The sequence below is a fragment of the Electrona antarctica genome, assembly GCF_951216825.1.
Source record: "Electrona antarctica genome assembly, chromosome: 17".
NCBI classification, from domain to species: domain Eukaryota; kingdom Metazoa; phylum Chordata; class Actinopteri; order Myctophiformes; family Myctophidae; genus Electrona; species Electrona antarctica.
In genome coordinates this window covers 24,293,287-24,317,979 of record NC_136798.1, presented here as the reverse complement: position 1 = coordinate 24,317,979, position 24,693 = coordinate 24,293,287, and the positions used below count along the sequence as shown (strand labels likewise).

General features: G+C 43.5%; 1 protein-coding gene across 4 annotated transcripts in view; it reads right to left on the bottom strand.

Annotated features, from left to right (window-relative positions):
- Positions 1-24,693, bottom strand: part of ptprk (protein tyrosine phosphatase receptor type K) — a 149,189-nt gene that overhangs the window by 58,922 nt on the left and 65,574 nt on the right. For all 4 annotated transcript variants that reach the window (XM_079525895.1, XM_079525893.1, XM_079525894.1 and 1 more), the window contains exons 3-7: positions 17,104-17,264; positions 15,422-15,532; positions 8,079-8,160; positions 5,388-5,503; positions 4,831-5,005 (exon numbers count right to left, since the gene is read on the bottom strand). In XM_079525895.1, the coding sequence (XP_079382021.1) occupies positions 4,831-5,005; positions 5,388-5,503; positions 8,079-8,160; positions 15,422-15,532; positions 17,104-17,264 (645 nt within the window). The remainder of the gene's footprint in view (positions 1-4,830; positions 5,006-5,387; positions 5,504-8,078; positions 8,161-15,421; positions 15,533-17,103; positions 17,265-24,693) is intronic.

Sequence of the window (24,693 nt, the reverse complement as noted above, 5' to 3'; positions counted from 1 at the left end):
GTGTGTGTGTGTGTGTGTGTGTGTGTGTGTGTGTGTGCATGTTGGAAAATGTAAAAAAAGATGAATAATAGACAGAAAAATGAAGATGGAGAAAGGAAAGTAGGTCATAATTTGACTCTGGAGAGGAGGCAATGTTGGAATGTTGACTTTATGTTTCTGATTTGGTTTGTTTATTTATCTTTCATCAACCTATACCTTTTAAAGGATTCCTCCCTGGGCACATTGTTTTATGTCTTGTTTTTTTGTTCTCTGACATCTTTAATATTTATCCTGTGAAATGTGTGCGGAGTTGTGTGACTGTGTGTGCGTACTGTACATACATCATGTGTGAATGTGTGTGCTAGCCTATGGGACTAGTCCTGATTGGCTCAGCAATCAACAGCATGAACAGTCAAAGCTGCCTCTCTAACAAAACAGCAGCTAATGTTGTGCACTAAACTGCAAAACACAGTCATTGAACCACGAACAGAACGTCACAAACAGCCGCGAGGTTGTGACAAACATACACGTTACTAAAATAATAATAATAATACGAATATGGAGGGGGGGGGACTAATACTAATATGGGGGGGGGGGGGGGGGGGGGGAGAACACAACAGAGACAAGAACACAACGGAGACAGCGCTTCTTTCACCTGACAAATATCACTATGTGATCATTTCTTGTTTATTGTGTTTTGATAAGCTGTGTGTGTGTGTGTGTGTGTGTGTGTGTGTGTGTGTGTGTGTGTGTGTGTGTGTGTGTGTGTGTGTGTGTGTGTGTGCATGTGATGGTAATGCTGCAAGAGCTTTTGAGGCCATGGATCATGTGTGTAATGCAAGCTGGCACAGTGGTGTGTGTGTGTGTGTGTGTGTGCGTGTGTGCGTGCGTGCGTGCGTGCGTGCGTGCGTGCGTGCGTGCGTGCGTGCGTGCGTGCGTGCGTGCGTGCGTGCGTGCGTTAATATGAGCTGGCATGATGATGCGTTGTGCCACTGTAGTAACCAGAGGGCAAGACTTTATCCAAGCTATACTCTGATCAAACCACTTGTGACACACACACACACGCACGCACACACGCACACACACACGCACGCACACACGCACACACACACACACATTACTTTGTCCAAGTCAATGTCTCTCTCTCTCTGGAACACGCAGACAGGGCACAATTATATGCTTTTCATCTGCAATGTGACTTTATAAGGACTAAAGAGTGTGAGTGTGTGTGTGTGTGTGTGTGTGTGTGTGTGTGTGTGTGTGTGTGTGTGTGTGTGTGTGTGTGTGTGTGTGTGTGTGTGTGTGTGTGCGCGATAGATTCTTACAACCTCGACTGACACAGGGAGATTCCTTCTCCTCTAGTCTCTACATTATCAATGCATGAAGACATGTCACATCTCACACTGCAACACCTGTAAGTAATCTTAAAGCTAAAAATGGTTGACATTCCTGTTGCCTGGCCACGGATCATGTAGGACCAGGTGTGCCATAGGGATTCTGTGAGAACCGCACATATTATATTGCAATACATACTGTATAAGAAGGGATGAATTATTTTTTATCAGTACGCTTTGCGCACTCACTTCCCAATGCAGAGACCAATTCTATAGGCTTAAAAATATATTTGTACCCCTTTTAACATGGTGGCCCTCTTTTGGACATGTCATTATAGGCAATGCTACCTTTGCGAGCAATTTTTTACTATGAATCCAGGTGTACCGTGAGATATTGTCTTGCCCATTGGTGTGCCTTAGTTCAAAACTTGTTAAAAAACCACTGCTGTAGAAGAGTCATTCTGTTGAGTTTATCATCCAATCTGCAACATGATTCAGTTCCCATTCGTCAGATCCTGATCCAGAAGCCACACGCTTCCTGCTGCTTTGATCTATCCCCTCCTTCCAATTCATGATCATAATTAAAAATATATATTCAGAGTAAATGAACAGAATGCTTCTGCGCAACACTCCGTTGCACACCTCCTCAAAGCAGAATGTTCAAGAAATGAGGTGGAAGGCAGGGAGAAAAAAAAATAAAGGGAACCCCAGAACCCCCACCCCTCCCGCTTGCTTCCCTTTGATTTCTCTCCATCTTTTCGCCGTTCCCATCCTGATAAATATACATGAGAGTTGTGGTGTTGTGGCGCGGCTGCTACACCGTCCCCCGGTACGATTGGTGTTTGTGACATCTTTCCTAACGAGTCTCTGGATCGACGGCTTAATCGCCACTGACATGTCTTTGACGGGCGGCAGCTCTGGTGTTTCACCCTCGCCACCACCGATTTAACCACTTATCTTAAACCCTCTGTTCTTTAGAGAAACGGACTGCTTGGATTGCTTTTTATCCCCTCTACACCAAAATTCGCCAAAAATAGCCTGTCTACAAGCTCACAACGTGTTGCTGCCACACAACACCTTGTGAACTTGTAGAACTGCTATGTTTGGCATTAGTTCCCACCCAAAAGTACAGTTGCAAACTTGCGGTTTCCATTCGATACTTTCCAGCTCGACCATTCAAATGAAACATCGTTGTGGATATTGACAGAGGACATGTGTAAATATTTCACAAAAAATATCTTCACTCCAGCTATATGCATCTTTGTGTAAAGACGTAAAAAAGCGGTACTTTCGACCCCATCCTCCCTATACTGTATGCAGAGTGGTCATGTTTCTGTGGATGTTCAGACACTCTGCATGGAATCCTCATCTGTCTCTTCCCCTTTACATCTCATATTCATGATAAATAAACATGAGACGCTTACATATGCACATGTCTCTGAAATGGCAGCTTTTCAGGAACTGGAGGGAAGAGAGAAGTGAGCGTGGGGAAAAAAAGGAAAAGAAAAACAACCTCCCCATGGGTGGCATCTTCTAGTTTCCTCTCTTCGTAGGGTCTTTTGGGAGCCACTTTTATCCAAAGTTAGCCTTTGGGTAACATGACAACATACGTGCAACGTCCCCGGGACGCACACGGACCCCCCTACCAACCCCCCCACTGAGCTAACATGTTGAAACAGAGCCCTGGGCCAGGCAGAACGTGGCTCAGACTCATTAATGCTACAAAGGGAATAGAACCGCTAACCCTTGGCAGCAATGGTGGCGTGGCGCTTCTGCTCATAAGAGTCAACACAGCGTAGCACAGCGTTTGTTGTACGGAGAACGTGGCCCTCGTGGGCGCTTTGATTCGCGGATTCTCTCTCTTTCTCTCTCTGCTCTCCCATCTCCATATGCGGGGAATAATAAACAGAATGTGTTTGCATATTCACACACGTTCACTCTTGATTCCGATATGGATATTCTGCGGATAATGAGCTCTCGGGGTTTACATCGTCGAGCGCTTGCCACCGGCTCCCCTTCCTTCTCTCTTTCTCCCCTGTCCTTCTCTCCTTCTGTCACTCCTTTTCTCTCTCTCTCTCTCTCTCTCTCTCTCTCTCTCTCTCTCGGAGATGACTTGAATATGTAAGGTATTGGATGTGAATGAATAAAGCATTCCATCTCAAACACAGTGGTGACACCTTATTAACCACATGTCAGCTACACATGACAGCTAGTGCACGCACGCACACAGTCACGCACAGCAAGCCCACAAGCATAGACACATACACACACACACACACACACACACACACACACACACACACACACACACACACACACACACACACACACACACACACACACACACACACACACACACACACACACACACACACACACACAGTGTAGTTGAGCAAGCTGTATTTTATCAATCAGACACAGTCAACCTGCTTCCTGACACAAGGGACATGTCTAGAGATTTCAGGCTCTCAGATTGGGCCATATTGGTCTTGCTCCACTGTCTGTTTAAAATATTAATAATTTTATAAAAACAACCACAAACGGGTTAGTTCAGGACCAAAGCCATCAGGATTTTAAAGGACTGTAACATTACCATGTACGTCATTCACTGCTATTAAATGTTGAAATGCTTCAGAAAAACCCTCCTAAAGTTGCTTGGTATAGGTAATTCAGCCTTTTGAAAGTCACAATGCCATTTATTTTACCTAAATTACTGTAATACTCATTAATATCATGCCAGGAAAAAGGGTTACTCCTAAGTGCTTCATTTCAACCTCATATTTTAACTTCACCACGTTCAAAAGCACACTCAAGACCCACCTTTTCAGACTTGCTTTCCCTAAATCCACCAACGCGCCTCCTGCTGGCCATTTGAAATGACCTCAGAGAGCCAGCTATAATCCCTATATAGGCGCCATTCTATTACCGTCAATACAGCGAGTAGAGGCGCAAAAACTTTTTTTCGAGCAGCAGCCAACATGTCTCAGGTTTCACCACAAGCAGTAACATGGCTGGCGCGATGCGATCAGAAATCACTGTTTACATCTGAACGCCAGGCGGTTTGGACTAAAACAACAACTTTGGAGTATTTTTCGGAGAAAACGAGCAACAAAGACACGACAATGAGTCGATCGTTATGGGAGGCGCGCGCATTGTTCCTCACGATGGGAAGAACATGGGCGCTGTCTAGCAGCCTGGGCAGCACGGAAGGTTAGTGTTGAGCTTCGGCTGCATGGTACTAATATAACCCTTACTACACGCCATCTGGCGGGTTTGGCGACCTCCGGGGTTAAATCTTAACCCGTCATCTGATGGGTTGCGAGGCGATCTGGCGTCCATCGTGTTAACCACTCCTTTTTCACTCTTCACTGAAAATAGGCAATCTATAATAATCTAATCTAATTTCACTGAATGTTCGCCCTACAGTGATTCATGTGATTAAGGTCATAGAAAAGGAACGTAACTTATAAAACACAATGGAATACAAAATAACTAAATTAACAAAAACTCTCCTTACCTCTGACAATCAGACCGGCAAAGTTCGAAACGCCGGAGCCACGATCCGATTGGGTGACACAGCGGTAGAGATCTTGGTCCTGACTGTTCACCTCTTTGAGGCGGAAGGTGGCGGCGAATCGCCTGTGGTTGATGTTTTTAGTTTGAGCCACGGGGATGTCTTCACCATTTCTCCTCTAGAAGATGGACAGACAGATATAGAGACAATTGGCAATGACCTAGATATACAACGCACCTGCTACACAATGTTAGCTGCAGGCGCCACCGGAGCAGGTGGGGGTTAACTATGTTGCTCAAGGGCACATGGTGGGCATTGTACTACACACACACTTACACAATGACAGCATGATTGAAGGTCATCACCACAATAGAGCTATAATGAAATCAGTGGCTATTAAACTCTTAATCAACTTAGCAGCCAGAAATGTATAGCCTGGAGTGTGTGTGCGTGCGTGCGTGCGTGCGTGCGTGCGTGCGTGCGTGCGTGCGTGCGTGCGTGCGTGCGTGCGTGCGTGCGTGCGTGCGTGCGTGCGTGCGTGCGTGCGTGCTCAGCCGTACCTGTAGCCAGAGTTTATTACTGGATGTGTCTCGTCCGGTGGCGATACACTGAAACGTGGCGTTCTGTCCGGCGTTCACCTCCACGTCACCCAGGCGCAGGAAATGAGGAGATTTATCTACAGGAAATAAGGTCATAACCATGGAGAAAATGAGCCATCTTGTGGGAAAAAGATGACGTTTTCATATTACCATTGGGACTGTTTGGTTGCGGTTTGGTTTTTCTTTCATATGACCATGACAGAGGTCACACTCACGCAGGATATGAGGTTATTGCCAAACATCTATGGATACAATGCTATGGTTGCTTAAAGGTCATATTGATAACATCTTTACGTAGGCGAATAATAAAAAAAATCCACAGAGCTAAAACAAAAGCTACCCCGGGCCCTTATTTTTTATTTAATACAATTCTATAACTTTTTCTCAAAAATGATTTTGGCAGGTTAAAAATATTTGTTTTGTTTACCTCTGAAAGGTGTGTGTCTATAAGGTGGTTTCTATAAAAGGTATGTGTCTATAAGGTATCTATAAGGTATTGTATCTATAAGGTATTATAAGGTGTCTATAAGGTAAGGCAGGTCTCTATAATATAAGGTATCTATAAGGTGTCTATGAGGTGTCTATAAGGTGTCTATACGGTGTCTATAAGGTATTGTATCTATAAGGTATTATAAGGTAAGGTAGGTCTTAGGTAATATAAGGTATCTATAAGGTATTATAAGGTATTATAAGGTGTCTATAAGGCATTATAAGGTGTCTATAAGGTATCTATATGGTATTATAAGGTGTCTATAAGGTATTATAAGGTGTCTATAAGGTAATATAAGGTATCTATAAGGGATCTGTAAGGTATTATAAGGTGTCTATAAGGTAAGGTAGGTATCTATAAGGTATTATAAGATGTCTATAAGGTATAAGGTATGTTGTCGGGGAAATAAAACAACCTAATTAAACACAGGTGTTGTGAGTGGCTGCAAGTTTTTAATTTTTTATTGCACCGTTTAATTGAAGGTGTAAAAATGTAACCAAATGGATCCTTACGGGTGGTACCGTTATTAGTGTTATGATTAATAATAGTTCAACGTTCAGTGTGCATGCTGTGTAAATGCTCATAGTCACCCGTTCAAATTAAACTAGTGCTTATCAAATAAAATGAGCCTTTCAGGCTCTGAAGATACCGTTTGACTTTGACATTTTCATTCTTGGGAGGTGATTGCAATCATAGATGGCTGTTAAATTGGCAATGAAACTAAAATGAACGGCACACGCACCAAACAACACAAACATACACACACACAAACATGCACGCACCCACATGCACAGTTGTGTGTCCTGCAGCTGTGAGGATGAATGGTCCTTCTGTGGTGTGTGACTGAGGACTAATTCCAGTCCAGGTTGTTTTCCCTACAGTGTATCCTTGTCCCGTGTTCTTACTTCTTACCCCTTCCTATTTAAAGATTTGGAGGTTCTGATTTTATATTTGTTACGCAATAATTAGATTTACTTTTTCTTCTTTCATAAATTAATGCGATTGGTCATGTTATGTCACGCAAAAGTAAAACAAATAGCCAATCTATAAGCTCCAAACAAACCACGTTGTGGGCTTGTACATCTGCTATTTTGGAAATACATACATCTTCGAATACTTTTGCCTGATAATGGTTTTGAGATTTTGTCTCAATGAGGTTGGTGTGGCAATAAACAATGCAAACGTTGTCATCATTATCATTTAACATGTGGTTCTTAGAGTGGTGTCTGGGGACAAATAAAACATTGAGAACTACTGATTTAACAGATAGAGAAGCATTAGAGATCCTGCTAGGCTGGATGGTGCTGTCAGAGCTGGCATTGGGAGCAACCCTGCCTTTCCCCAAACCTCCCCTGTCACATGGAATGACATTGTTGTGACCCAGTTTGGGTCTTGACCCACACACCAGGCGTGTGTGTGCGCCATGGCAGGTGAATAGTTCTGTTTGGGTCCTGACCCACACACCAGGCGTGTGTGTGCGCCATGGTCCTGACCCACACACCAGGCGTGTGTGTGCGCCATGGTCCTGACCCACACACCAGGCGTGTGTGTGCGCCATGGCAGGTGAATAGTTCTGCATTTGCAGCATATTTTAATTGGAGGGATGCAGTAAATAAAGAAACGCAGAAGAGAAGGAGAGAAGGGGACACGAAGGTTAGCCACAATTAGAAATGGATCACAACCTTCGCCTCTGCTCCGACTCGCTTCTCAGTTGGAGACAAGACAACCACTGTTCTGTGCGTGTGTGCGTGTGTGCGTGCGTGCGTGCATGTGTGCGTGCGTGCGTGTGTGCATATCTGTGCGCACGCCGCACGTGCATCCGTGGGTGTGTGTATATCTCTAAAGTGCTGAGCGGTCAGAATTGTCTCTTTCCATAATACCGTCTCATTTCTCGCTTCACTCTCTATCGCTCCCAGTCTCTCTTCCTTCAACTCTTCCTCTTCACTCGTCTGTCTCTCTCCTTGCTGTTGCCCGTCGTCCCCTCTCGCTCCTCTTCCCCCCTCTCTCCTTCTTCCCCAACCCCCACCCCCCGTGTCACCTTCCTACTAATCTAGCCGTTCAGCTGCAACAGAAGCCATCATAGGTGCAGTCTAATGAGTGGCCTGAGCTATCAGCGTCTAAGCAGCGGACTAGGACTAATTGCTGGCATGCTAATGACTTACCGCACGGGTAGCTGAGCACCTGAATGTCGTCGATGGCTATGAAGCCAGCCTTGCTGTCTGAGACTTCTGCCTCAAATATGACCTGAGGAGAGGAGAGAGAGAGGGCATTATCAGCATTACTATTACCAATATTCAAAAAGATTATAAGTAGGCTACGCCTTGTTCTGTATTTGTTTGATCCGCAAAGTACATAAATACTGTACTTTATAAATAATGTACTTTTAATTAAAGTAAAGGTCAGTGGAGTTGGAAGGAGGGGAGAAAGAGGCAAGCGTAGGTATTCCACATCCACAATCATTCCTGACCTTTCATTAACTTTTTTGCTGCCATCTACGTTTATAAACGTAGCTAGGCTATCGATACCTACTGGTGCTATCTACGCGTATGTTCGTAGACAACCGTATACTCCATATATGAAAGCGGCAACCGTCCATTTACCTTTTAGCATTGCTCCGGTTAGTATGGAGAGCCTCCGTCCCCACCAACTATGGGATTTTTTTTTTTATGGGTCACAACTAGGTATCCCTAGTTGTGACACAACAGCAACAACGGCACATTGTGAGCTTTTAGACTGGCTACTTCAGCAAAGAGATTTGATGTTATGTAGACTAGAGGGAAAAACCCTGGGGGTGAACCAAGTGTGTTCAATCTTGTTTTGTTTTTTAGTTTTTTCATCTTGAATTGGCCATATCATACAGTATATTAGTTGTCTTTCCAGCGACAAGCCCTTTCCATCAAAACGTATCACGTGGATAATGATTAAAGTGAATTCATCCTTATTGTCATTTCAACTCCTTCTGTCACTTCTCCTCCATTGTCGTCCATTTTTTCGTTTCCTCTCCATCGCCCCCCACCACCCATCTTCAACCTCTCCTCTCCTCTGTCTGTTTTCTGACAGTGTTTACTCAGCGAGGAGGAGGACTGTAATGAAGGAGAGGAGAGGATGGTGTAAGAGATGAGAGAGAGGACAGATGGGGGGAGGGAGAGAGAGAGGTAGCGTTGTTGTCATTCATCACCTGTAAAAAGGAAACCTGCCGTGAACTGTTTACCCTTAGCTTATCATCATCCCTCGCTTGTCATACGCTCTCTCTCTCTCGCCTCCTCTCCTACCAATCTATCTTGTCTCTTTCTCCTATCATCTTTCACTCTGAGCTCACAGCCAAGCAGGGAGGCATCAGTTGACTTTTAATACCTTCATCTATCTATCTGTCTTTCTGTCGGTCTGTCTGTCTACCTGCCTTGTCTGTCCGTCTGCACGCCTGCCCTGCCTGCTATATCTACAGTATCTGTGTGTCTGTCGTTCATTACAGCTATATGCTACTTGATTTCCATATCCCCTTTAGAAGCGTGAGTGCTTGATGTGCCCGCGTGTGTGTGTGTGTGTGTGTGTGTGTGTGTGTGTGTGTGTGTGTGTGTGTGTGTGTGTGTGTGTGTGTGTGTGTGCCTATTCTCTCTCAGTTAAGATGTTGTTGTTTTAAATATGTGTGTGTGTGAGGAGAGAGAGCACTTATGTTGATATGAGTAAAGCCAGTTTGGGTACGGCCCATTCAATGGACACTAACTCAGTAGTAGTCTTGCGGATAGAGTGTCCATCCTGAGACTGGAAGGTCATGGGTTTGGTTCGGGCAGACCAATGCCACCAAAGACTATAAAAATGAGCCCTATAAAATTGTGTGTCAGTCACAGCAGATGTAAAACCTCACGTAAATCTTCCGAGGTCAATTTCCAAGCCACATCTGAGTCTGCGTTCCTATGTCTGGAATGGAACTGGTATCATGAATGCCTTATGTTCGTGTCTACTTGAATTTATTTTTGTTTTTGAACAGCTGTTTGTTGTTTTCCTACCCAGTTCAGTCATTGCCAATTCCCCCCATGTGTACCGTGGTCCCTGTCAACCTGCTGTCAACACCCACTGTTGTCCTGTGGTGGCTGTGTAGACGACCATGTGTTTCTTCTGATGCACATGGAGCATCACCAGCCACTTCTTAGGTAGGATAGTGATATGTTTTTGGTTAAAACAAAAAGTTTTTTGTATTTTTAGTAGGGATGTCCCGATACACTTTTTTCGTTTCCGATCCCGATACCACAATTTCTGTGTTAGCCGATACAGATACCGAATACCGATACCAGAGAATAATATTTATAATAATAAAAAAAGGAAAAATATCTTATATTGAAGTCCACCGACCGGGAATAGTGTTTATAGCTATCTAGCTATATATCTCGCATTGTGTTTATAGCAGACTCCTCACTCAAATGTGCACTTGCAGTTTGGGCAACTCGAAAGCAAACTCCACATGCCCCAACATTTAATTTACCTGCCATAGTGTCAACCCCTTACCCCTGTGTCGGATCGGTGGTTAGATGGCATATTTGCAGATACAGATATGATACAGTATCGGGACATCTCTAATTTTTTGTTTAAAAGGTTATGGTACTATATTCTCAAATCATTTGTTCAGTAACAGGAGTCTCCCCGTTTTTCCAGCCCTGTAATATCGCTTTCGCCTCACAGCTAGAAGGTCCCAGGTTCGATTCCCGCCGGAGACACTGGGGCGTGTTATTCTCCTCCGCATCATCAGCGCCCATACCCTATAGGTGGGGTTGGCGAAAGGGCCTTTCTGTGTGGAGTTTGCATGTTCTCCACGTGTCCCTATAGGTACCTTCACAAAAAACATGCAGTAATCCTGGTCTCTATATTCCTCCGCCCGGTCAGCTGGGGGTGCCTGATGGAGGGGAAAGGAACTGGTTGGAATAACATGTTCCTTCCACACGCTACGTCTTACCGGGGACACTCCCCCCCGTCAGGTGATAAGCAGCGGCCTGCTCATTCCTCATGCATTGAAGGAGGCATGAGCTCAGTTCGGGGCTCTCAATTCCAATTCCGAATTCTGTCTTTGTTCAGAATCCCTGTTACTGAACAAAGAATCTATAGAAATGAGTGCTATCAGAATATACGACACGCATTTTAACCCATTTAGGCCTGACCTCGAAATTAAAAAAAAAATCTTCTAAATCCTCCAGTTTTCTGAAATAAATATTTTCACAATTTTTCAAAAATAGCAGACCTACAAGCTCGTGGCGCGCTATGAGCTTGTAGATCTGCTATTTTTCAATAGCTAAATTATAACAATGTTTAAAACACCAAAAGGGGTTCCCGCCCAAAATGGGTTAACCAAAAAAGCCACCCTTCCCACCCGCCAACACCAACTGTGCCAACTGTGTGCAGTGGAGCGCCTGGCCAAGCCAGAGACACCGTAGCCAGAAAGCAAACCTGCCTGGGCCTCTGCGCCAGTGGTTGGTTAACTTATATGCTATAGCATTAAATACAGGACCATTATGCATTCACATGTATTAAAGAGAAATAAACTATCACGACTGGACATTTATTTAATAGTGTGAAACCACTTTATAACCGCTCTAATCTTAAAACCAGTAAGACACCCTGAGTGGCGAGAAGCGTCCTCGCCCTGCATCCGCCTGGGTGACGGCAGACTGCTGGGCGAGCACTGGCACTTTGGCATGGAGAGTGAGATCAACATATGGAATGAATTCTGTACTGGCCATATATGGATATGTATAGAATTTCAGAACAGGAAGGACGGGTGGGGTAGGATGAACATAATGTCAGGTCAGGTCAGCTCCATATATGGAGATCTAAGGGTTTGAGGTCAGGTGTAGAGTTGCACTGGATGGCTCCATAAATGAAGATCTAGGTGATGATCCAGTCTTTTCCATCTCATAACTGGAGATGGCCATATATAGTGGCGTGACGTGTCACGAGGCACCTTATATGGAGATCTAAGGGTTTTCATGATGTCACTTAATGTCACGAGGCGTGACCATATATGGAAACGTGATGTAACAAGGCATGACCATATATGGAGGCATGTGTGACGGACAGACGGGAGATGCAGGTTTTCATAGTAAATGCAACCTACAGTCGCAATAATAACCACAAATACCGAATAATAACGGGAAGCGACCTCGACCCAAACAAACTATGTATGGCTATCCAGGGTTTGATGAGGTCAGTGTTGTGATCTTCATATATGGAGATCCAGATTTCAGGTGATGATAGTCAGCTCCACGTATGGAGATCCATGTGTTTTACCAACTTGGTTCATTTGCAAGTCTGAGTAGCGCCGCGACAACCACAGTGGTTATCATATAAATATATTGACATTCAGAAAGAAGGTAGGAAGTCTGCACACCGTTCTTAAGCTCCCAGTAGTTTATTAGGAAACTACTGGGAGCTTAAGAACGGTGTGCGGACTTCCTACCTTCCTTCTGTATGTATATATTTTTGTCCTGCACCCGTCAACATTTTTATGCGGAAAGGCCCCTGGCGATGTTGTCGTGACTACATATATGCCCATAAAAGGAGATCCCTGATGTTGTCACGTGATGTCACGGGGCATGACCATATATGGAGGCATGGGGTGACGAACGGATGGACGGACTGTTGGGAAATGCACGTTTTCATAGTAAATGCGACCTATGGTCGCAACAAAATATTTTTGCTGCGCAACATGCCTCCGTAGTAGACCTGCTGACTTGCATTTGACATGCATTCAGTGGTTCGATGGCTCTGCAGTCAAATGTTTTTGAGTGCACTGTCGAGGTTGAAGGATGGATGCAGTCCAGTTGTTACTGTGCGTTAACTGCGTTTTGCTCCTTGGTGGGAGTGATCTGGAAAATACTGAACACCGATGAGATGTAAAAAAATAAATTAAGAAAAGAGGCCAAACAGACCAACAGACCATGAGCTGATAAATTGAGCCCATGGTGACATTAATGAGCAACCAAATAGGTATTGAGATTGAAAATGAGTGATTCACTGGGCTGTGGTCAGGCGGAGGTCAAGGCACTTAGCCAACACATAAAGGACCTTGACAAGTTTATAGTCAAAGGAAAGAGTGTCACTTTTATGAGGGTTTTTCCCCTGATGGTGGCAGTAGCAGTATTGGTGCATCGGTTGATCTAACTGATTGATGTAATTGATTCAAAAAGTTAATATTTTTAAGAAAATAATGCAGAAAGAAAGATGAAAAGTTTAAAAATGGATGTAAGCGGTTTCTCCCAGAGAGCAACAATATTGTTTCCGTTTGTAGTGTACCCATGTGTACACGGTCTCATCTCATCACAACGCCACCTGAAGTGCCAACATTAAAAACACGTCAGAACATGAAATTATAGCTTCATTAAATAACATAACATAACTTCATCTAAATAACCTGTCCCTGCAGCTTGAGACACTAACAGGAGCTCCGGCCAATCAGGACGATTATATCCAATTAAAAACGTGTTGACACACGAGTTTAATTCTGTCTAGATCTCCCCCTTGGTCCCCCAAGGGGTATTGAGCTTAAAGGATGCTTTCAGTCTTCTTCACTGTGCTAAATATACATCTCTGGGCTGTGTGTGTGTATGTGTGCGTGCGTGCGTGCGTGCGTGCGTGCGTGCGTGCGTGCGTGCGTGCGTGCGTGCGTGCGTGCGTGGGCGTGTGCGTGCGTGCGTGCGTGCGTGCGTGCGTGCGTGCGTGCGTGTACTGTAAGAGTGAGCGAGAGAATGTGCCACTACATTCAGCTGATAACCTCACCCACGACAACGCACACATCTGTCAACACAGACAACCCCTCCCGCACTGTTCACACACACACACATCATGTTAATGAGCGGTGTACTGTCAAAACAAGAAAGACCAGATGACTGACTGTGATCCCTGCAGTGACACTCCAACAGATGAACGACAACGCACTCACGCACACGCGTGAGAGAAAGGGAGAGAGAGGGAGAGGGAGATGGAGAGGGATAGGGAGAGGGAGAGAAGAGAAGAGAGATTGTTTTTGCTCAGAGCTATACTTCATCCCTCCTTGTACTTAGGCCTACTATGAAATATTGACACATAATTTCCTTGAATTTTACAAATTATGTCCAACTTTATAACCCTTATTCCTTCCCCTGTGCGTGCCATATAATGTGTACGTGGCCCCTGGCTTGCACATGCTGAAACTGTTAGTCAAAGACCTAGACTGATGCAGCTGAGGTCAAAGACCTAGACTGATGCAGCTGAGTTAAACTGTTAGTCAAAGACCTAGACTGATGCAGCTGAGTTAAACTGTTAGTCAAAGACCTAGACTGATGCAGCTGAGTTAAACTGTTAGTCAAAGACCTAGACTGATGCAGCTGAGTTAAACTGTTAGTCAAAGACCTAGACTGATGCAGCTGAGTTATTGTTAGTCAAAGACCTAGACTGATGCAGCTGAGTTAAACTGTTAGTCAAAGACCTAGACTGATGCAGCTGAGTTAAACTGTTAGTCAAAGACCTAGACTGATGCAGCTGAGTTATTGTTAGTCAAAGACCTAGACTGATGCAGCTGAGTTAAACTGTTAGTCAAAGACCTAGACTGATGCAGCTGAGTTAAACTGTTAGTCAAAGACCTAGACTGATGCAGCTGAGTTATTGTTAGTCAAAGACCTAGACTGATGCAGCTGAGTTAAACTGTTAGTCAAAGACCTAGACTGATGCAGCTGAGTTAAACTGTTAGTCAAAGACCTAGACTGATGCAGCTGAGTTATTGTTAGTCAAAGATCTAGACTGATGCAGCTGAGTTATTGCCTAATTATGTTGCAATACTGTTACCCTTCATTCTCTTAAAGTTGCTTGTCAACATTTGCTTTAGCAACAGAGTGTGAAGAATTCCGGGTCATTTGGGTTTGACAAAGACAGGCTAGACAGGAGGGGAGGATGAATGTTGGACTCGACACGTTGATGTTTTACGACTGAAAGCAGTTTTCGTTTCATTTTTGGTGGATGTCGCTGGAAGAACGAAAATGGGGAGAACAATGTATGACATCACGCAACATCAATGAGCATAACAGGAACCAGAACCATGATGGCAAAGTCTTGTATGGGGAACATACAAGACAGACACACACACACACACACACACACACACACACACACACACACACACACACACACACACACACACACACACACACACACACACACACACACACACACACACACACACACACACACACACACACACACACACACACACACACACACACACACACACACACACACACACACACACACACACACACACACACACACACACACACACACCATAAAAGCAGCAGGATCAACACTTAAGGTGTGTTCAACAGGAGGCGAAAATATTTCTTTCAACACTTGAAAGACGATGAGGAAGAGTCCAGTGCAGTCCAGTCCATATCAAACAAGGCAGGTAATAACTTAATCTAGCCACACAAAAAAAATATCTTACTCAACCTATTATTATTATTGTTATTATCTGAGTGACAAGTGTTACCTGGTACTCATTAGGCCAGAATGTAGAGACGGCGAGTTCAGCACGGAGCCAGTCTTTGCCAGTGTAGGAGGTGACGTTCCATATAGGATTAGCCAAGGGCCCCTTGTTTACCTAGAGAGGAGACAATAAGGCAATGATTATGCAGTCACACTCACCACACACTAAATATCACTGCGTGCCAAAGAACATCTGGTCTGTTGCATGTTCCACATGCACTCGAAAACGCCTGTGTTCCCTTATACGGGGAAAAAAGTGAACCAGGAACGCGGTGAAAGTGGAAGTGACAGACACATTCAATGTGTTTCCAAAAACACGCAAAATCGTGCAAGGAAAAACAGGGCAGAGGGAGAAAAATCTGCGCTGGTTTGCAGATGAAAAGCAGATCAGCGCATGAAGTAAACAGCCACAGCGTTTGATCATGGTGTCGTCATCATCAAACACGGCGAGCTAGTGTGTTATCTGATGTGAGTGAACGCTCTGCAAGGCGTCCAGGCTTACATCAAGATCGTCCCAATGACAAGGACAACTCACATACAGCTGTGCTGGAGCTGCAAAACACCAAACGTCTGACTTAGTTGTGTGCTTGTGTCGTGCACCAAAAACAGACGATCTACAAGCTCACAATGTGCCACAGCGTGACTAAGAATAATTCTGGCTTAAGCTCTAACCAGACACTCACACCAGAATAATTTACTGTAATGTGTCATATTCTGTTTTATTGATAAACAGTTTTTAGTTGTTTTGTTATGTCTTCACAATTTAGCAGTGGTGGAAAGTAACTAAGTACATTTACTTAAGTGATGTACTAAAGTACAATTTTGAGTTATTTGTACTTGACTTTATACTTTTACTCGACTACATCTATTTGAAAACTTTAGTTACTAGTTACTTTGTAGATTTTTATTATTATTACAAAACATACAGTAACCACATGCTATATACATTTTAATTAGATTAGATTAGAATTAGATTAAAATGTGATTAGAATTTGATTAGAATTTGATTAGATTAAAACACCTTTATTGCTGTAATTAACATTATAAGAAGTTACGGTCGCTGCCGATGTTACCTTTGAAGAGTCAATGCGTCGTAATTCTAGCTCCGTATCATGATTATCCGGCTGAAAATAGTCCGATCGTTTGTTATTGAGCCGACACATTTCCAAGATGCGACTCACAAACAAAGAGCAGTGAGCCAAGATTGTCTATACCCCCTCGTTCACTTTGCATTGGAGTGAGTTTTCCAGCCTCGTCACGATGTCCGCGACAAAGCAGGATTTTCATGAAAGTCATCAAAAAAGGCGAATTAAACATATAAAACAAATAGCGGGTTTAGCGTGTTACACAGGGGAAGAATAAAAGAATAAAGAATAAAAGGCGTGTTTAGCGGGTTATGCAGCGAGTTAATCCGATTCTAGATCGGAGAACATCTCAATAGCTGCCTCCGATGGCAGCTATTTTGGGCATGTACACCAAGATTTTCCAAACATTTTCATTTCTTTACACAAACAGGATCTATACGAGCAGATCTCACAATGCGCCGCCATGCGTTGCAATTTTGTAGATCGGTTATTTTTTAAACGGGGCATATTTGGCACAATTTCTGTTTTCTTTTTCTATTTCTTTTCTATTTTCTTTTTAAATGACATCTCTGACTGGCAGTAAAGGCTCTTCATACAGTACCTTGACTAGAACATTGAGCGTTCCAGGACTGGATCCATCGGGGCTGGTGAGGAGGTAGTTGAAGTCAATGCAGTGGGTGTCGTTCTCCTTCATGACAGGCAGCTGAAACCTGGCCTTCTCCCCAACATCATACTGGGACACGTCCACATACATATAGGAACCTGCAGGTAGAAAGACACAATGAATAACAGATTATACAAGACATTTATACACTTCAACCCCTGGGGGGATGGTTGTGGATAGTTTATTTTCCGCGAAGAGATTTGGTGTATGGAAAGGTATGGTGCAACGCAAGGCCATTTTACAGTATAGAGAGTCTAAGTGATGCCCACTCTTTCTTCTTTTTCTCCTTCTAAAATGTACACTCTGAAGCGATATTGCCCTTTGCCCCTGTTAAGTGTTGACCTGATGCCATATGTAGTCCTGAAGAAAGCAAGGATGTTACAGAGACACTGGAGATGGAGTCACTTGGAGGGGGGAGGGATGGAAGAGGGGTGAAAAAAAAATCATGGGAACTGCACTTGTGTCCTATGTATGCATAGAAATGCTGTTATTGTACTGCTTTTTCCAAATAAAATAAATATTATATAAAAAAAAAGAGAGTCTAAGTGGTTAAGTAGTTAGCAAATGCACTTAACTAGAAAGACTTGGAATGCATTGAGTGGATGAGGGTTCAATCCATGTTATGCCAAATACAGACACGTGGATACACTGGCGGGATTGAACCTGCGTCCTTGTATGAATAGTCTTGCATGGCCAGACTGTTGCCTCTCGCAATTTTCAAACGTCATACAGTCTGGAGCAACGGAAACTCTATCATGAGCAAAATATAAAGCGGAAGTGGAGCCTCCTCCCCACTTCCGTTTCGTCTTTACAGTCGCGCAAATTTATAGTAATATAAATATAAATCATCTACCCATCTATAGCTTGTTGCTTAGCAGAAATGGAAATAAAAAAATAAGCTCGAAAGGTGTAGTTCCAGACTCTATATAGCATTCAGAGATTGTGGAATAGTTGTCTGGCTACGCAAGACTATTGTATGAAGAGTTCAATCTCTCAGGATGGTCCGCAGGTTTTGAGCCATGTATGTCTGAGGCAGAATCCGGCTTACATCCCCCCCCCCAAATAAAAATAAATAATATAAATGTCATATCATCACTTGCAATATCCTCAGGGACCCGGCCCACAATAATGCACTTTCCATTCTGCCCGTTGTGGGGAGTCACAGCTTTGACTTCCTGGTTGCTGCTGGTCAGTTTGAGAAGAGAACGCCATCTGTACGCCATCTGATAATGGAGCCTGTCTAACATAACCCCTCTGCCCCCCCATCTCTTCTCTCTTTTCTTAGGTTCCTCCCTGGGTTTGTCCTCTCTCTGACATCGTCTGTTCCAAGCAGTGCGTTTCTCGTCACGGTGAAAAAATGCTGAGCCGTGTTTCACTTCATCACTCTATCAGTGGTTTTCCTCCCTGTAACCCCTCCCCCCTCCATTCCTTCGTGCTTAGTCTACACAAGCTTCCACGTACACACACACCAATCTTCATGTTTTTCCTTTGTTGTCCATGATTGGGAGACTGTTAGAAGAGAAGAGAAGAGAAGAGAAGAGAAGAGAAGAGAAGAGAAGAGAAGAGAAGAGAAGAGAAGAGAAGAGAAGAGAAGAGAAGAGAAGAGAAGAGAAGAGAAGAGAAGAGAAGGGAAATACTAGCATACTTAGAGCCCTGGGGAAAGTGGTTTAAGTGGTTTAATGAAGGTGATTTTTTTTGTTACCTTACAGACATTTCGTAATTTCAGCTAAATAGCGTCATCCTCAATCAATGTTTGTTTAATAATCCTGACCCACTACGAGCCGAGGGATCAACACAGCTCTGAAATGCCCGGTGGTGTGGTTCAGATCAAGTCTGGAAGTGGTTACACTGCGTAGTTCCCAGGTGTGTGAACATGAGGAACTGTGTGGTAGGATGTTACTTGGGGGGAAGGAAAAAAAACATGCTTGCTCAGCAAAAGATTTCCTCAGTAAATAAGGGGGGGGGGGGGGGGGGGCACACCTGCCTCTGGAGAAAGGCCGCAGCAGGACGGCATGGAGGGGGGGCTCCTGTCTTAGACTAGCTGATGTCAGCCCCCAATGTCTTCTCAGTAATGGCAAATTGGAAACCAACTGATTATGGAGTTTTATGTCTTATGCACCTATAATAATTGGGTAGGAAATTAATAGATATGAACAGATTTACTATGTATCTGCCAATATAAAAAGGGGAACGGGGGCTGGCAATGAGGCTGAAGTCATGACAATACCTGCAAGAAAATTATATCTCCACATTCTGCCCTTTCGTGTCCGTTAATGACACCACTACAATTTGAAAGTGAAATGATAAACCAAATGCTGTACTTCTCTTTTGTTCAGCACCTTTTTTTAGAGATGTGTGTGCTTCCCTTTGGATTCTAAACCATAAATGCTGCCCAAGTGTGGTGTGGTGTCAAGAACACCACACAAGCATAACGAAAAACCCACTTATCTAAAGGCTGGGATATTGTATTGGAAATGTTCCATTCATGCCATCAATGACGTTCAACCAGCACTGACGAATGTTTGAAAAGGCCAACAACGTAGATTGAGTTCACATTGGCAACTGAGTGGCGCCAGCGTCATCTCTCACAGGGTGACATCCGACAGGATGTCAGCTCCAACCCTGCCTCTGGGGAGACCGAGAGCATCTGGGGAGAGGAGGGGAGGTAGCCAAACCACCGATGACAGGACAGTCCTTCAGTCCGTCCAGATGTTTTGGTAATCAGCTCAGATCTCCAACAGATGTTTGTGAAATGAAAAGGGATGAAATCCGATATTCTCCTCTTCTGTCCTTTACTCTCACGGAATCACTACTCCAGAAACCTCTAGCTCAGACCACTAGCAAACGAGAGGAGAGATCGCTAAAATCTTTCACCTTGTTTCTCCACCTCAAATCCTCCGAAAGCACTCAACTCTTCTTCCTCCTACCCTATCAAATGATTTTCTCTACTCTATCAAATTATTTATTCTCTTCCATCCTGCCCTACAGGGCCTTAGCAGAGTGTGTGTGTCTGTGTCTGTGTGTGTGTGTGTGTGTGTGTGTGTGTGTGTGTGTGTGTGTGTGTGTGTGTGTGTGTGTGTGTGTAGTACATGTTCTTATACTGTACATACTGCTGGTTAATTCTATTAGTTATTTAATTAGGATATACTCTATTGGGAATACCTCCGTATATTAGAATCTGGGACGGTGCTGAGTGGCACAGCCCCTCATGGCAGTCACACGCACAAGCACACACACACCACACACACACACACACACACACACACACACACCTCCCATCAGCAAACCAAGCTGTTGTGGTGGTCATTTTTGCCATCCCGCCTAGTAAGCGTTTGTTTTAACCCATTTTGACCTGAGATCAGATTCTAAAAATGTCTTCTACATCCTGACAGTTTTCTGAAAAAGCTATGTTTCTATGTCAGTCGTTCTTTGATTTTTCAAAAATAGCAGACCTACAAGCTCGTAGCGCGCCACTCGGTGGCGCGCTACGAGCTTGTAGATCTGCTTTATTATGTTAGCTAAAGCATAACATAATGCATTATGTTATGCATAAGCATAACATAATGCTAACACCAAAAGGGGTTCCCGCCCAAAATGGGTTAATTTAATTGGATGTCTGGTGAGAGTAAAAGTCGCCCATACAGCGTTCCCTTGTCTTGTTCTGTGGGTTAATTCTATTTGCATATTATAATGGCATTGGGGATATGATAGGGGACGATACAATGGTGAGTAAGACAATGGTGAGTTATCATGCATTGTTCCGTTAATCCACTGTGAAAAACCCCGTTCTCAGCAGAATGGAACACTAGCACAGCAGGCTTCAATTGGAACATGTAGCGCGTGCGTGTGCATGCACGCGTGCGTGCATGCGTGCGTGTGTGCACACACACACACACACACACACACACACACACACACATACACACACTTTTCAAAACCAAATAGTGTAACCCACTTATTGGATTGGCCTCTTTATTCCTGTGTCTCTCTGTCTCTAACTCTCTCTCTCTCTCTCAGCCAATGGCAGCATATAGGATTAATCCCACATCCTGGTTCTGAATGGGAGCGTGTTTATCACAGATTCTCAAATGGACCAGTTCCAAAGTGGACTGGAACCAAGCTGGAACCAGTCTAGAGGAGCTCTCGCTCTCTCTCTCTCTCTCTCTCTCCCTCTCTCTATTATATGTTCTAAAACTGTGCTGTCTCTTTAGTGCATTACAAAAAAATGTTTTGTGCTTCCAAATCATAGACGACTCTTTGAGACAATGCACAATTGCACATCAGTTATTTCACCAATAATAACCTCTTCTTCTTTGATGAAATCTCCTTTCCTCAGGCTCCTATAATACACTAAACTACTATGTTCGGTACTAAAAATACTAAATTAATACATGATGGTTCAATGGAGCTTTTCTTTTGGCACAGACATAAGATGTCTGACATGAGAAACGTCCTTAAGATGGCTGCCAAGATGTTGTACGCCGGCTAAAAATACTCCAATCAGTCTAGGGACCCAGATATGTCACAACTCACAACACGACATAAAAACCTTTATCGAAAACTTAACGCTGCCTGGTGCAAAATGTTACCGCTAATTAGAGTGATTGGTTACCTAAATATTAGCAGTCTCGTCCCCGTGTTACCCATGCTGACGTGACTCAAGCAATCCGTGTTACAGTATATTAACATTAAGAGTAGGATATGTTGCTGAAACAGCTTCCATATCAGCCCTGAGACCCAGATATGTCACAGAACAAACACCTCATCTATTTCAATAGAAATGCAAAAAACATAAAGTAAGATGTCTGGTCCACTATATCCAGCACTGACATTAACCACATTAACACTGGCGTTTTTCTTATTTTTTCTTTAAAAACAAATGTTCAGACCTTTTTATAAATGGCCTCCTGTGGGTAGGGTATATACCTCTGATTCTCTGATCCTCCTGTGGGTAGGGTATATACCTCTGATTCTCTGATCCTCCTGTGGGTAGGGTATATACCTCTGATTCTCTGATCCTCCTGTGGGTAGGGTATATACCTCTGATTCTCTGATCCTCCTGTGGGTAGGGTATATACCTCTGATTCTCTACTTTATAAATGGCCTCCTGTGGGTAGGGTATATACCTCTGATTCTCTACTTTATAAATGGCCTCCTGTGGGTAGGGTATATACCTCTGATTCTCTACTTGTGTTTTATGTGTCTAAAGATGCACATGGTATCAACTCAATGGGTATCTACGCCACGGTCATATTTATAAACATTATCTTCTCCTCGATCCTGGTTGTTATCCATAATAGTAGTAAACTCTTCTGTTTTTAATTGATCATAAGGTATTTCTTTCCCTGTCTTTTTTTTCTTACATTTAGAGTAGACAAGAGGCGCCTCTTAGGTCGCAGTATGATGGCTTTGTCAGCCTGAGTTATTTTTGTGTACATTTACAATGTCTGTAAAGGTGTGGGATAAATATGAATATATTGTGTATTGTAATCTGTATTTAATGCAATGGATTTACACTGAGACTTGTACTAATCACTATTGTCAATGTCACCTGACCGGTGACAATTATGATTGGGGACTGATGGTTGATGGGCCACAGGTGTGGTAGGTGACGTAGGACGTAGGTCACACCAGAGTAATCTAGTAAGAGAGTGGTGACACGCTTTGATCTCGCCGCAAAGCGGGTGCCTATGGGCGATAGTTCCAAACATTGCTCCTATGGCTGGAACTATTCCATTGAGATAAAATGAGCACTTCCGCATTCCATTGTTACAATGAGAGTCAACGGGAGTGTCATTACTCTCTTACTAGATTACTCTGGGTCACACTCAAGTCACACTCAAGTCATTTTGATGTGAAGGTCTGAGGAAGGGCTGCGGCCCAAAATGTTACCACTTTTCTAAGTAAAGTTATAACTGGGGGCCTGGGCGCCGTGGCTCAGCGGTCCAGGCACCTTGGCTGGTAATCCAGTCTGGCAGTGTTCCGCGGGTTTTATATAAAATAAAGGCGGAAGCCGCAAAAAAATATATATATATATATATATATATATATATATATATATATATATATATATAACTGGGAGCTGAAATTGGTGTGCAGACTTTTTTTATTCTCATTCTGTGACTTTGTTTGATCCGGCACCTAGCCTAGTTAGGTACTTGGATGTGCGTGTCTTTTGGCTGTTTTTCAGCCTCCTCTTCGACATTTCTTATCAGTATTACCCATCTGAAGGCTGCTCAGATGGCCCCGATGAGTAGCTTTAGTGCCGTCTTGCTTTAGTGCCCGGTCTACAGTCTACACCAACTGTAGACCGGGTATCCCGGGGTCAAATTGTCAACCTTCCAATAACTAAACTCTCTCTCTAAACTAAACTCTCTCTCTCTCTCTCACAAATAATAATCTGTATAGTTAATTGTGGCTTCAAACATGCTGATTGATTGATTGATCAATTGATTGATTGATCTATCAACTGCTATATGTACCCACGGCCACAGGCCACATGCATTTGGATATTATTTTGTTAGATGTCTAATTGTTTAGCTGATCGTACATGTTCTAGTACTATTTAATGAGTTTGTCTGTCTGTCTATATTCATTTCTCGAGATCGAAACATGTTGGCAGCCTCCATGTTACCTTGAGTGCCCGGATCGTTTGTTTTTCAATCATCATAGAGTGTTGATTTGTGGAGATTATTTTGTTGGGCAAAACATGTCAATATCATCTGTTTGCTACAGAGATTATTTTCTTACTTTATGCGATGAGATAATTCCTGAGATAAATCTGCAGTGGGAACCCATGGTTCCGGCTTGGCCTACAAAAAAGACGTCATCGCTGTAGCACTCTATTTTGCTACAGACCGCTGAGCCTCAGCGACTCGTCCCGCCAAAGTAACATCCAGCCCCCTGGCATAGCGGGTAGTGCCAACACCAACCCCCATGAGAGATTAGTTTGGAGAGACTCTTATCTTCCTTCACAAACACTGCCAGCCCAGACCTGCACTCTTGAAATCGCCTGCAGGCGAGATGGAGGAGGAGGACTGGCAGCCGGGACAACAGCGTGGGCACTGAGGTACAAACATATAATTGTATAAATAATCGTTGGCCACAATTTGCCATGTGCGTCACCATGTGTAACCCACAACGTCCCAAATAGTCCTTTCGCACTGTGCAGCAAAACCCACTGTTCCTCCAAAAGTGGGCCCCCAGCTCAGTGGTTTAGGGAGCTGTCATTGTGTCTTCCTCTGGAAAGAATCACTTATACTTTGAAAAATAAACAAAAGATGTTTGATAAGATATGGGGACGGTTTATCCAATATATTACGGTTAATGATTTATCTTATTTAATGGTGGAAACTGAAAATGTCTAATTGTATTCTCTGCAGCTATTTGGTCTTGTGGCCATAAGGACTCTGTTGTTGTTACCAGTCTAAGTGCCCTTATTTTAATATACTGTATTTATATGTATGTACTGTATGTTTGTTTTATTTTTTGTTTTGTTTTTTAAGTAATTGTATTGTCTGATGTATT